Below are 15160 nucleotides of genomic sequence, written 5' to 3' on the forward strand. Positions count from 1 at the left end.
TGACAATAATCGTTCAATCATTTTTTCTACAATAAAATAAATAAACAAAAAAAAGAGTAAAAATATAATTCAATTAATTTCTCTGAAATAGTAAAAAAACATTATATAAAAAACATTATATTAAATTAAACATTATATAAAAATAATTGCTAACTTATTCCGCTGAGATAGTAAAGAAAGAAATGCATAAAAAATAATAATCGTTCAATTAATTTCTCGGAAATAGTAAAAAAAATATATATGAATAAATATATATATAATAATAATCATTTAATTAATTTCTCGGTAATAGTAACAAAGAAAATACAAAAACATTGTTCTAATAATATCTTTAAAATAGTAAAAAATAAAATTCACATTAAAAAATATCATCATTCAATAAATTTCTCTAAAAAATAGCAAATACATAATAATCGTTCACTTAACTTATTTGAAATAGTAAAATAAATAATTGTTCAAATTATTTCTCTGAACTAGTAAATAGTATTTTACGTTTTAAAGAACGTCTCTGAAATAGTAAAAAAAATATAAAACATAAATTAATTTGTCTGAAATAGTAAATAAATTAATTATCTATATATATATAATATATCATTCTTCAACACAAAACATCCCCTTGATTTTGTAAGTCACTGATTTGATAAATCCTTCCCTCGACTTAATACATATTTAATTCCCTCAATTTAATAAATTGTTTCCTTGAACTAAAAAACATTATTTTCCCCCTCCTTTAAAAAATCATTACGTTGATTTACTAAATAATTCCTTACTTTAATAAACCTATTAAGCAGCATTAGCTACCTATTCCAGTGATAATAGGATGTGATAACAAAAAATAAGCTCTAGATGGAGCTCAGCACACAGGCTGGGTGTCAGATCTTTATGAATTTACACCAAGTCAACACAAGGTTCATCCACAGTGTGATAAGTAGTTACCCATCTACTGCCCAGCTGCAGAGTTTAACACTGTGCACACAGTAATGCCAGGTTCACACTCTATCAGTGCTCTGCAGCTGAGTGAACATGTGACTAATTATAAAATAGAACATGTGAACATGTCTGTGTAGGTCTGAGCTCTGGGTCTCCATCCCATTTTCTATCTTGAGAGCTTTATTATCTGCCTGACCTGCCAGATTCTTACATGAGCTTTTTTGCAGGACCGTATAAGGCAGGCACGTGGCTCTGTGCCCAGAGGCTGATACCAAACATAGCCTTAATATGGGAAAGGGTTGGTAGCTCTCACATTCCTCATCCATGAAGCCAAAACATGAGGAGGGCTCTCCGGACAAAGACTCACTGGGACTCAGGTGGAGCAGTGAGGACTTGGTGGGCCTCGGTTTTAGTGATTCTCTCCTAAAACTGTAAATCTGCAGTGATCTATGGAGAGATGAGGAAACTTCCCTGTAATGTAAATAAACCTTTAACCCAGTTTCAGTGGAAGCAGACCAGCAGACCATCATCTCACAGATAACAGCATAAACTGGAAAAGTGCATTTCCTGAAGGAAACGCAGAGCAGATACACTATTTGTACTGTTTATACACTACTGCTTATAGAAGCCCATTCCCACCATCTAAAATAAAAAAACCCAGACTGTATTTATTTATTATTATTATTATTATTATTATTATTATTATTATTATTAAGTTAATTGTCATCTCATTATTTTGAAATACTAAGTACATTTTTGAGGTTCTGTATCATTATTTTAAAATACTCTCATAATTTTGAGATATTAAGTCATTATGTCAAGATACTATATCATGTTATCTCAATATTTCAAGATATTATTTTAAGATACTAAGTCATTATTTTGAGATATTATGTCATTATTTTGAGATATTAAATCATTGTTTTGAGATACTCTTTACTGAGATACTATCTCTTTATTATGTTAAGATACTAATTGTTAATTGTTATAGTATTTCGAAAAAATAACTTAGTACCTTAAAATAAAGATGTACTATCTATATATACAAAAAAACCTTAAAGCATCACAATAAACAGACAAAATGACACAAAAAAGCTTTCAACACATTCTGTAATACTGCTATTATCACAATATATATTTTTTTATTGTTTAAAAACTTTTAAAGATATTATTGTGTATGCTTCTATAAAGCCCGCCCTTTTATATACAGCACACTGGAACTGGCTGTTGAAGTCTTATCTTAATGAAGGCTTCAACTCACTGAATCGCTGACTGGCTCTTTTGCTGTGGCTGCAATTAATGTGTCAGTCACAGGCTCAGTGATAAATGGCCTATAAATGGCTGGAGAGGCCGTTGGGCGAGAGATACGGTGTATAAGCAGCAGAACTGGGAGGCTCCTTTTCCTGGTCTTTGTTCAGTTTAAAGGAAATAGCAGAGCCGGTTAATTTTGTATTTGTTTTGTTATTTACTATATTTATTTTTAATAGTTTGTTTGCAATACATGCAGGTAGATTTTTGTTGTTACAGGATTTTTTTTTTGCAACATTTTCTTATTTTGTTTCACTATCATTACTTTATACAACATCTGGGTCTCCCAGAGTTACTGTTTGGGAAATAGACAAATGTTTATAGATTTTTTTCAGGGATAGCAAGCACCTCTTAAATGAGTCCCAGCACCATTCAACAGATCATTCAACCAAAATACAGTAGCCTCCCCTCAACACACACATGCACAATTAAGCTGCAGTATGCTAGTTAGCTAGATAAGTTGTTATTTTAATGTAGTGGTTAGCTAAGCCAATATGTAAATTGTAAAAATTAAATGCCAAATTATAAACGAAAATAAAAAAGATTTTATAATCACTCCTATCTCTTATCTATCTATCTAGATACTTATCATTCTACCTATACTTTTTGTTGAAAAAGTGATATTATGGTTTCTAGTGAAATTAATTCTTCTTGAAATTACTGTACATGTATATCATCGAGAATACAGTAATAAATATTGAGATGTTATAAAAAAAAGAACATTTTCATGTTGTTTCTTTATAATTCCATGGATATACCAGCTCTCGAAAAAAAAGGAGAAATGAGAATGAGAATCTTAAAAAAAGCTACGTTTCTTTGATTTTACCAATCTAAAAAAAAAACTCTTAAATATATTCAAGAGGAAGATGAATGATCACAAGCCATCAAACCAAGCTGTACTGCTTGAATTTTTGCACCAGGAGTGCAGTCATTAAGTTAGCCAAAAGCAGTATGTAAGACTAGTGGAGGAGAACATGCCAAGATGGATGAAAACAAGGATTATTCCACCAAATATTGATTTCTGAACTCTTAAAACTTTTTGTTTTTAATATAAACTTGTTTTCTTTGCATGATTTGAGGTCTAAAAGCTCTGCATCTTTTTATGTCATTTCAGCCATTTCCCATTTTCTGCCAATAAATGCTCTAAATGACAATATTTTTAGTTGGAATGTGGGAGAAATGTCTGTGTGTTCAATTTACTCAAACATATACCTATAATGTCGCCCAGCCCTAGACTGTCAATCACCATCTTGCTTTTATTCGCACACTTATCAAACCACTCAGTGAACCGCTGCAGTGAATCAACTGTGAGTCATTAATGAATCAAACGCTGGGTTTATGCGAAATGATCCGTTTGAAGGAATCGGTTCCATACTCGGAATAAGTGAATCGATCTCTCCTTGGAACAGCGTGGTGCGGGGGAATCAGCCAATGAGAGCCTTCCACATGCGGACATCGGAACAGTGCTGGAGGAGGAGAGAGAGCGCGAGGCGAGCACTGAGCGGAGCGGCTGCAGCTGACGGTGCTGCCTGTAGTAGCTTTAGCCAGTTAACTAACCCGTGATCCACCGGCACCTCGCTGCTCCAACACCGAGCTCAGGCTTCTCTACAGCGGCGGAGAACTCGAGGAGAGACCGGCCGGGCGCCTCGCGAAGTCGCCGGGACTCGGAGCCGCTTGTTTAACGTTAGTTTAAACTTCAGTAACGTTAGTTAACCTAACCGTTAACGAGCTACAGCTTCTCTACCGGCGACTCGCTCCCGCTAACAAACACACGAGCGCTCTTCCTCCTCTTCCCAGCAGCCGGGCTCAGCCTGCGGGCGCCGCTCCGGTACCGAGCTTAAAGCGGTGACTCGGCTCTTTAGTCGGATCCGGGAGTCGCTGAGGGAAACCGGGACGGTTTTAGAGGAGCTCGAGACGCCGTCCACCATGGAGAACGCTCACACAAAGACGGTGGAGGAGGTGTACAGCTATTTCAGCGTGAACGAGAGCACCGGGCTCGGCCTGGACCAGCTGAAACGGCAGAAGGAGAAGTGGGGACCGAACGGTGAGTCATCTCAGCCGGCCTGCTTCTGCTTAGCCACGGCGCTAATGCTAACTAGCTAACCTAGCTAAGTGGCTAACGTGTGGACGCCGGTGTTCTGCCGAGTTGTGCAACTCATTGATGTGTGCTAGTATTCCTTCTGCGCATGCGCGGTCCAATTTTTAAAATACCCTTTTAATGTTTTTCTTTATAAACCCATAAATATCCATTACCGCCACTTAAAATTGAAGAGAAACATCTAAGATAGCACATTTTCTTATATTTTTAAGTAAACTAGTAGTCATTGTTTCGAGATAATAGGTTTAACTAACCTAGCCAGGTAGCTAGCTATAATAAAGTAACGTTAGTTAGCTAAGAAAGATAGTTTTGTTGCTTTTGTAATAAAAAAAAAAACTTTATGTAGTTTTTGATTGAGCTTTAGCTAGCTACTAATGTGTAAATGGCGAAATTTAAATGTCAAATAAAAAAAAGCAACAAAAACTCCTATCAATCTAGCTAAGTAACCTAACTCTTTATATTATATTATATAAAATTAGTTATTTAAGCCGTCCAATCATCCTACATGTACTTAAATAATAGTCATTATTTTACGTGTATACACACAATTATTAATATATAAATTCATTATATTATGATACTAGTTAGCTAAGTAAAATGTCTCTTGCTTTTGGAAAAAATGTTTTTTACTATTTTATTTTTCAATGAAGCCTTTAACTTGCATAGCTCCAGTACAATCTATTATCAGCTACAAATAATGGCTTTATTATGTAATGTATGTATGGCAAAGTTTTAAATGCCAAATTAAAAAGGAAAAAAAAAAACAAGATAAATCATTATATAGGCCGTCCAAACATCATACCTGTACTTCTGTTGAGAACAATGTCTGATATTATGTTTTATCCTGTTTATTCTCTAATAATAGTCTTTTAAGTCTTCCAATTGTTTTATTGAGGCTGCCCTCTTAACACTGTACAGTAGCACGCTTTGGCAGAGTAGCACGATCCGGCAGAACACCGGCGAAGCGCAGGTGCCATTGTGTAATTCCACTGTTTCCCAATCCAGCTTCCCTCAGACCTTCTGTATCTGAAAGTTCAGAGTTTTAACCCTTTTAGACGGAGCTGAACTCGGAGGCAGGAGGTTACTTAGAGTGTGGGGGTGAGGGCTGGAGCTGGGCTGGGGGTGTGGGGTGATACAGGAGCTGCTGCAGGACCAGGAGCAGCAGAAACCCGGAGGATTTAGCCGGACAGGCGGAGTAACGTGTAGCTGAGAGACAGGCCCGTGCGCCCGCCTGCGCGCGCGGCTCTCAGCGAACCGGCGAGATAAAAAAAAAAGCGAAGAAGAGCTGAAGTGAAAGTGTGACGTCAGTGCAGTCCGTGGACGCGCGCGCCTTTAACAAACACTAGGCTGAATATGATTAGAGATGATTAATTGATTGATGTTTAATGTTTAGGATTAAACATGAGGTTATCTATTATTTGTTAGTGTCTATCTATTTATATATGTATGTCTGTGTTTATATGTCTCTTTCTCTCGGTATAAGTGATTGATTTGTCTCTCTATCCATCTGTCTGTCTGTCTCTGTCTTTCTCTAGCTGATCGATTTGTCTATCTGCTTGTGTGTCTGTCTATATATTGATCTGCCTGTCTCTATCTATCTTTCTCTCTCTAACTAATCTTGTCAATCTATCTGTTTTTGTCTCTCTCTCTCTCACTCTCTCTAACTGATCTGTCTGTCTCTATCTATATATTTGTCTGTTTCTCTCTCTACATCTGAATGTCTCTGTGTTGGTGTGTCTGTCTTCTCTCCTTCTCTATCTTTTTCTCTAGCATATTTATCTCCCTGTCTGTATATATTTTCTCACTTTCTATATGTGATTGATTGATTGTCTTTCTATCCATCTGTCTCGCTGTCTCTTTCTTTCTCTCTCTCTAGCTGATCGATTTATCTATCTGCCTGTGTGTCTATATAATGGTCTGTTTGTCTCTTTCTTTGTGTCTCTCTAAATAATCTTATCAAGGTATCTGTCTGTCTTTGTCTCCCTCTAACTGATAGATCTGTCTATCTGTCTGTCTACTCTGGTCTCTCTCACTAACCAATCTATTGATCTTTCTTGTTTCTTGTCCGTGTCTTTGTCTCACTCTTACTGATCAATCTGTCTGCTTCTCTGTCTCTTGTTTATGTATAAGTCAGTTCCTGTGTCTTCGCCTATCTATCTATCTCTCTCTCTCTATCTCTCTGTATATATATATATATATATATATATATATATATATATATATATATATTATTTCCTTTTTTATTAACACCTCCTCAAAGCTCTCCTCATAGACTCTAGTATTATTTATAGTTCTCATATCAACAGCTGGTTTGGTAAATCAGGTGAGCCGCTGATGGAATTGAACATATACACTGGGGTGCTGGCTGGAGTCATCCAAGAGAAATTTGGAACCAAGTTTTGTACTTAAGACTAGCTCACATCTCACCTTTTGCATAATAATTAAGACAATGTTTGCTTAGTTTTCTTGGCCATCCGTGTTTTTATATGTATATTCTCATATAGCTTCTAATCTGAAGATTACATTAAAAGTAACTTCTAAATATCTCTCTCTATCTTTCTTTCTCTCCTTTCTGCGGACCTCCTGCTGTCCTACAGAACTACCGGCAGAAGAAGGTATGGCTGATTCTTTTGTTGTAGCCCTGGCTATTCATATGCTTATTCGTGGCACTTTCTATCAGCTGTTCTTATGCAATCATGTCTCATTGTTTAACAGGAAAATCACTGTGGGAGCTCGTGGTGGAACAGTTCGAGGATCTCTTAGTCAGGATTCTTCTTCTGGCAGCATGCATATCTTTTGTAAGTACCGAGTCTGTGGTCGTTTGTGGAGAGATAAAGAACTTCTTTTGCGTGGTTTATGGTGGGTGGGTGGTTGAGATGGCCAGGGCTGCTTTACTGGCCTGTTTTATTAACTGAAAGCTGACTCATGCTGATGCACATTAATGTCATAAGAATATCTAAAAATGTTAATATTTAGTCATGAATCCATTTTAATGTGAGGTTATTGATTCAGCCATTCATTTATTTCTTATTTTTAATGCTCTTAAATATAATTGTTTTATTTAATTTCTATTCTGAACATTGGTGGAGCTTCAAGGTTCCTCTTGCCAGAAGTGTGTAATTCTGCATAACCCAAATCTTATTGGTGTAAAACCCTGTGATATTATTCCACCACATGCTTTCATCATTCAGATGCTGCTTCTGGATCTTTCAGCTTGTCAACAAAAGCATGTGTACAGCTTGTATATTTGTATTGATTTGGTAAAGAAATCCCCCACTAACTGTGGAGATCTGTTTATTCAGATATCTGTTTGTTTGTTGTTGTGCGTTGTTGAGGTTACAGACACAAGTCACAATAGTTTTGCCAGAATTTATCAGCTATTTAAATTGTGTTTTTGAAACAGTAGTGTTTTGTTTTTTCTCTATTTGTGGAGATAGAAGCTTTGTCTTTGCTGTTTTTTTTAGATAACCCTGGCTGAGCAGACTTTACCATAAGCACTTTGATACCACTCCTCAGCTGTAGCAAAAATAGTGATTTAAATTAAATTAATATTTTGTAATACAGATTTAATAAAGATCTGTGTATATTATGGAAACTGATTTATTCACAGTTTTATGAGTATTTGTTTATTTGAATAGAATATTATTTGAGAGGCTCAGTCTAAAGAGACTTGTCTAAATTGGGGGGTGGGTTTACTTTTATATTTAAATAAGGAAAAAACTGATAAATTAGTTGTTTCGATCCTCTGCAATTCCATTGTTTAATTCTGTAAGTGATACGGCTGCAACTAATGATTATTTTGGTAGTCGACTAATCTGATGATTATTTTATTTTTTCCGATTAGTCGATTATTCAACAATTATTTCTAGTCATGTCTTTTATTTCTAAAAACGATAGGAACAGATGAACATGGGTTTTAAAAACCATTTAAATTTCTGGATGTTGTTTAAACCACATATATAATATTCGATTATGTCAACTCATCGTTTCAGCCCTAGTAAGTGAGGTGGTTAACTCCTGTCTGTTCTGCTCGGGGTCTGTTCTGCGTGGTTGGAATGAGAGGCACGTTGTGAGTTAAAGAGGGATTAGGAAGCCAGCGCTGTCGGGAATGGTGTGAACAGCATATTAGATTAGCATCCTGGGTGTTACTCACTCTGCAACTTTACACCGCCACTGTCTGTTTGTCCTGCAACAGGACCTGAAGCCCCTTAACAGTTGCAGTGTTTGTTGCACCAACACTGAACTCATCATCGTAATGAATGTGTTGAATGTGCTGCATAATAAGAGCCTGGTGAAAATGACGGGCACGCGAGTGCAGTGTTTAACCTCTGTGACCTCGCTCTCCTCTTTCCGCTCTGCCACTCAGGGCTGTAGTGTCCTGCAGCACAGTGACGGCTGGCAGTGAGCTGGGTGATGATAGCCTGGAATCTGGCCTGTAAATCAGTCGCAGGGTCCTCCACTCACTCACTCTCTCTGACACTCTCGCTCACTCACTCTTCCTCTGGTGCTGCTTTCCCACTGCTTATCCCGGGGGGTTGTGTTATTCAGTCAGCACTTTGTGTGCTATTGCTGTTTACTGCAGTTTCTGAAGGGTGGTGTGATTACGAGCCTCCAGAGATTTCTTGATTTCTTAGAAAAAAAGCAACTAGTGACGACTCATTTAATTGACATTGATTGCTTAATTGTACTTGCTATAGATAGAGAATAATAGTGATTTAACCCGATGTTTTTGTGATATTTTTTTGAGTTTTGAGTGAACAGTCTGCTTAGGTCTCGTCTTGTCTACAGCATAAGGCAGGTTCAGTCTTGTTTACAGGTCTAGTGTGGCTGCAGGTTTTTAATCCACCCAATCAGAAGCTCATGTGTTCAGTAGGGCTTCAACTACTGTGTTTTTCAGACTAAAAGGTGCACCGGATTAGGGGTGGTTGATATGGCTCTAAAATAATATAATATTTCATGGTATTTTTGCGATAACGATACTTATGGAGATATGAATATGAATACACTACTTGAACAAAATGAAAAATGTAGTTTTATGATCGCATGCATATTGCACATCAGATTTGTAACAGAATGATAATAATAGTAATGCACTCCAAATATCTCCATATATCCATGATTAAAGTAAAATAAATGATACTGGACAGATAAAATCTGTCTCTAGTAGATATATAATGGGAAAATGAGAACAGTGTAATTTTTTGTTGTTGTTGCTAAAAACAGCAAAAGAACAGTATCCTTATGTGATTGCATTATTTCTAAAAAACGTTTATTTGGTGCTCCCGTAAAAAAGCGCTCCCGTTTATTTACAGCAAGCTTAGAATTCTAATATTGTGTCTAAGCATGAGTTTTTAGTGAAGTTTTTTTCTAGCACTAAGGCTGGGTGCAGCAGCATTAGCATTAGCTGCTAGCAGAAGGTAAATGCCGCCTGATAGCGCTAGACTGAGGAACCTTAAGTGTTCTGACAACCCAGTGTGCTATCAGCTAGCGGTTCATCCCACGTAGCTTGTTTTAAAACAGCAAACACGCAAACTACAGTTCGATATACTCACCTCTGAATGGTGAAAGAGCTAGCGCTATAGTTAACGGCTAATGCTAATACTTCTCCAGCCTTAGTGCTGGAGAAACTTCACTGAAAACTCACCCTTATAACGCTGTTGAGTGGCTTTACTGCTTCTTAATACCTGACTGGTAGAATTTATACAGACCCAAAAATACTTTTTCTTTTTTTTTCTTCTCTCCATTAGTCGATTAGTCAATGATTATTTCTGATATGCAATCCATTACTGCTTCCTGTGGGTACAGTTTTTATTCCTGGCATTTTTTTTATCGTTTTAAAGCTGTAGAAACCACTGATTGTGGTATTTTTAAATGACCAAAAAGACACTTAACTGTGGAATGTGCAACAATTTGGGCTTTTATTATGTAAATTTGTAATCTATTTTGTTAATCACATTGTGACCAATCTGAGTGTGAACTGAGTGAACAGCCTGCACCCCTCCCCATTGTGTTTCTTTCTTCAGCACTTTGTATAGTGCATTTAATTACAAATTTGGGGTCACCAATTGTTCCTAATCAACATTTGTCAGTTATATTGACTACTCGGTGCAGCCCCAGTGATCAGCTTACAGATTTGGATTTATAAACAATATATTTAAATGCAGTGGAGATCTGTCCATCTAAAACAGCCTGATTAGATTTATTTTGTGTCTTTGGACTTTGAAGTAGGTTACAGGCAGCTGGCTTGAGGGAATACTATGTGACATAGTTGTAGAGTGGCCTAGATTATTCCTGTTAAGACAGACACTCACAGATTCACAGCACAGACTGAAGCTAGTGCGTTTATTTATTATTCGCCGCTTCCATTTAGTAATTATCTGTGAAAGCTCTGTCCACGGAGATGGATTATTGTTTACTAACAGACATGACAGTCGTACACACACAGCTTGAAGCATATAAACGGTGCTTTTTGTTTTCGTTAAATAAATATAAGATTGTCCTGTTCTCAGGGAGTCTGAGTGTGTGTTTTGTGAATTTTGAAAGTTCATTGAGAGCACAATGTGTCTCACCATTAGATCAAATGTTAAGTCAACTTATTTTATCCACTTTGCATCTATACTGCTCAGAGGACTGTTGATCTTCCTAATAGGAGGTTTTGAAAATTACCAGCATTATATTTGCACTATAGCTTATTTAAATCCTGCTCAAATAAGTGCTTTTACAACTCTGGGGGAAAATGACTTCTAGAACGTAAAGGGTTAAACTAAACTCCCTGAATGGAGTTTGCTAAAAAAAAAAAAATGCTAAAAAAAAAAATGGGAGGGGAAGTTTGGAAGGGCACTGGGTGATGTATGGGTTTAGGGGTGGAGCAGAAGGATGGCTGGTTGAGTGTCTGTGTACTCGCCTATAGCACTGTTAAACACAGAAATGACTGCAATAAAAGTGTTTTTTTTTTTAAGGTTTAGAAAACTATATAAAAAATTTAAACAGAGCTGGTATGTTCCATTACTTTTAAAGGAACAGGTATCAGCTATTGATGAATTCATTTAAAAATATGGTTTAGGATTTAGTGACTTTTTTTAAAAATAACTAAATAAATGAAGTGAGTAAGTCTGTATTCCTAGGTTATATAAAACTTATTTTTTAAGGTAAGGAAATCTTTATTAAAAAAAATTAACAGAGCTGGTATGTTTTATTACTTCAAAGAAAGACATTTCAGCTATTAATACTCTATAAAAGTCTATATTTCTAGGCTATATTTTAATACTAAATGAGCACAATGTTAACATCTGGTTTTGACATTAGGTATAGAAATCAGTATTGTATTCAGTCCCATTCTATTGGAAGTATTTCCTTAAGCTATATTGGCTGTGTGCACAAATATAGAACATCACCTTTACTGCAGAACCTTCACACATTTATTTCTTTTTTCAAGAGCATGCTTTTCCCCAAATGTACCAATTGCAGGACTATTTGTTCTGGGTGTTCTAGTGATGGATCAGTAGTAAGTGACTTATGGTCTGCTGGAGCCGGGTGACTCTACTGCAGCATTCAGAGTGACTGGTCGCTCTCTCTAAGAAAGCTCAGCTTCTTCTGATATGAGATATACATTAACAAGCTTCATCATCTGCCTAAATTTAAATGTCTGTCCAGCAGGCCGGACTGCTTGCATTGGCTGAGCCAGGCCAGCAGGAGAGCATGCATTAAACATAACTCCCCTCATTAAATAGCCGACAGCAGGCTCGCTGAGACCGCAGTCGTGCCTCTCGATGAAGGGCGACATGCCCAGGATACAGAATCTGTGACTCAGCAGGCCGTCATGTTCTCAGACCCCATTGTCTCTCTCTGAAATTGCTTTGATGCTGGATGTCACACTGACCTTGCAGTTGTCTTTGCAATTTCAATTTAATTTTCAGGCTTTGAAGCTGAGCGCGATCATGTGATTGAATAAAAATAAAAGCCATTATTCTGTAATTAGTGATCAGCGTCTGACTGTGTCCAATTTTCCTCCTTTTTTCTCCTCTCTAGGTACTGGCCTGGTTTGAAGAGGGAGAGGAGACCATTACAGCTTTTGTGGAGCCTTTTGTAATATTGCTAATTCTTATAGCCAACGCCATTGTAGGGGTTTGGCAGGTAAGTGTATCTCTCTGTCTCTCTCTGTCTCTCTTTCTCTCTCTCTCTCTCTTGCCACCATTCTGTCTTTTATTCCCCAGTGTAACAGGTGGCTAACCACCAAACGATTGAGATTCATTATTTAAGAAGGAGGTTTAAGCAACCTAATACTTAACCTAATGTAGTGCTGGGTGGTATGGCCAAAAAATTATATCATGGTGTTTTTCAAGATTCTCACGGTTTCACTGCGAAAAAATATATAATTACAAATTTGATATAAGTTTGTGACCTTACTGTACTGTTAGGATTATTTATATATATAAATGGTTTAAATTGGTTTAAATTGAGGCTTTGTTTAGTATTGAGTTTACTTTGTCCCACATAATTACACAGTCTAAGAAGAAATCAGATTTCATTAGCAGAAAAACAGCAGAAGAATATAAACAATAGACCTTAAAAACAGAAACACCAACAACTTGAACACTACTTCCTTTTTAAATATAAATATTTAAAACAGTACCTTAAACACTATAAATGTACCAAAAATACTTAATGTTTTTTACTTAAAATCAATTTACAATTTTATTATTAAAGCCATTGGAGGCATTACAGTAATAAAGTTCTCTAGTATTTTTGTTTCTCTAGTTACAAAAATAATTAAATTCTCTGTGCATTTAAATTATTCGGCAAGCTACGGTATTAATATATATTTAAAAGTACTTTTAATTCCTTTTTTATAATTACCATCATTGGAGAAAATTTCTACTTAACAGCTCAGTACTGGGGGGGTTAATTCCCCTCCAATCCATGCCAAGTGCCAGGCATGGGGACAATAGGCTAATGCTTTTGTTCTTTAAAGGGTCTTATTCTATTGGCAGTATTTCAGTACTTGTCTACACGGAATACGCAAGCTGATGTTTGCTGTCTATCACAACTCAACAACAACGACATAGACTGTTCACACAGGTAGTCTTGGTCTGTGGGCCACATCCAGATGCTTTTTATTTATTTATTTTCTCAGTCAGCTGCATTGCAGTGGCTTGAATTTACCATTTGCTATGTTTGTTTCTTTTTTCTTAATGAAATTAGCCTTGTTATGGAAATGAAAACACGTGGATGCCTCCGTTCTGCCCGTCTTAAGATAGCCCTGGCTTCCCAGTGGCTCCCCAGTGTAGAGCCCAGGGCCTATTTTTTCACAGCACCTCCCAGTGGCCCTGAAACCCATGTCCCAGTTTGCACTCCATCATTTTTATTTTAGTCACCATTCATTACCCAGGCTGGCCTGAGAATCCCCAGCCTTTACCTCTCCAAACTGCCAAGTCCACTCCTTAAAGGAGAAGGCGGTGCAGTGTGTGTGTTTGTGTGTTTTTCTCTTTCTTATACTAGAAATGTATTTTTGCCCTGTGGACGTTTTCCTATTAAGGATAAAATGCATGCTTAAGTGATTGACTTTTCGTGCTCTGCACACACATCTGTTTATTTTTCCCACATAAATTCAAATTGTGGTTAGGGAGGAGCAGCTTTATGTAATATTTACAAAAAAAGACGATGGAAATGTTCTCAATTTCTCATTAATTATAATAATCTAAGGCCGTTTTCACACAAGGTCCATTTGGTCCAGTTAAAACGGGCTCTGGTTCATTTGTACTCTTAGTGTGGATTGATTAAACAGGTGTGAAAACAGTAACTGCACTCAGGTGCAGATCAAAACAACCAGACCAAGATCAGCAAGAGGAGGGGGTATCAGTCTGATCCCAAACGAACTGTGGAGCGGTTTGCTTGTGGTGAAAACATGACCCAGTTTTTATCCAGTCCAGCTATAATATATACTTCTTTTAGTTGAACTAAACTGCTGATAAGGCTCAGTTTAATCTGATATATGATCGGGAGATCACTAGTTTGACTCCTAGTCATGTAGCTTGCCATCAGCTGCCAGAGCCCCGAGAGAGCACAATTAGCCTATAGTAGATAAAGCTGTTTCCACTCATCACTCCTAGGGTGATGTCGATCAGCTGCGCCTGTGAGCTGATGTGAGTCACTGCGCTTTCTTCCGAGCGGGCTGTTCGAAAAGAGGCAGAGTCTAACTTCACACTTGAGGCGGAGGAGGCATGTGCTAGTCTAAATTGGCCTTGTAAATTGGGGAGAAAATTGGAAAAAACTTTTAGATAAAAAAGAAAATACAATATTAATGATTTATAAATTAATAGAAATATATAAAATACAGTTCCCTAAAGTAATTTAGTGTTTCTTTGTAGAAAACAGATGAAATGGTCACTTTATGAGTAGGGCTGGACCCGAATATTCGGGTATTCGGATATTCGTTCGTTGAGTAGGTATTCGGTTTTTAATTTTGGTATTCGGATATTCGTTTTTTTTCTCCTTTCCAGAGTTCCACCTCACTCTAACCACTTCTGTTCTCGCGGGTCCCGTCAGAATATCTTGCGCGCGGGACAGAACTGAACTGTTATTGGCTGGAGCGGGAGTTTAATCCAGACGATGCGGGAGCAAATTAATAAATAGTTAAGAAAACTGTAATAATTGTAAAAAAAAAAAAAAAAAAACCTAAAGAAAACTCTCAACGCGCAGGATGGACCGACACACACACGCACACACCGATGGTGTTTGGACTGGGGTAAGGAACGGGACCGCACTATTCAGCGCTGCTGTTTTAATAAATATATAAGTAAATTTGAAGCATTAAATGTAGTTTAT

The 15160-nt window shown here is 37.0% G+C and overlaps 1 protein-coding gene across 3 annotated transcripts in view; it reads left to right on the forward strand.

Moving 5' to 3' along the window:
- The first annotated feature begins 3674 nt into the window (after positions 1–3674).
- Positions 3675–15160, forward strand: part of atp2a2b (ATPase sarcoplasmic/endoplasmic reticulum Ca2+ transporting 2b) — a 57073-nt gene continuing 45587 nt past the window's right edge. For all 3 annotated transcript variants that reach the window (XM_022676629.2, XM_022676628.2, XM_022676627.2), the window contains exons 1-4: positions 3675–4282; positions 6934–6951; positions 7052–7134; positions 12365–12469. In XM_022676629.2, the coding sequence (XP_022532350.2) occupies positions 4165–4282; positions 6934–6951; positions 7052–7134; positions 12365–12469 (324 nt within the window). In that variant the 5' untranslated portion in view covers positions 3675–4164. The remainder of the gene's footprint in view (positions 4283–6933; positions 6952–7051; positions 7135–12364; positions 12470–15160) is intronic.

Source organism: Astyanax mexicanus, chromosome 17 (genome assembly GCF_023375975.1).
Source record: "Astyanax mexicanus isolate ESR-SI-001 chromosome 17, AstMex3_surface, whole genome shotgun sequence".
Taxonomy (NCBI): Eukaryota; Metazoa; Chordata; class Actinopteri; order Characiformes; family Acestrorhamphidae; genus Astyanax; species Astyanax mexicanus.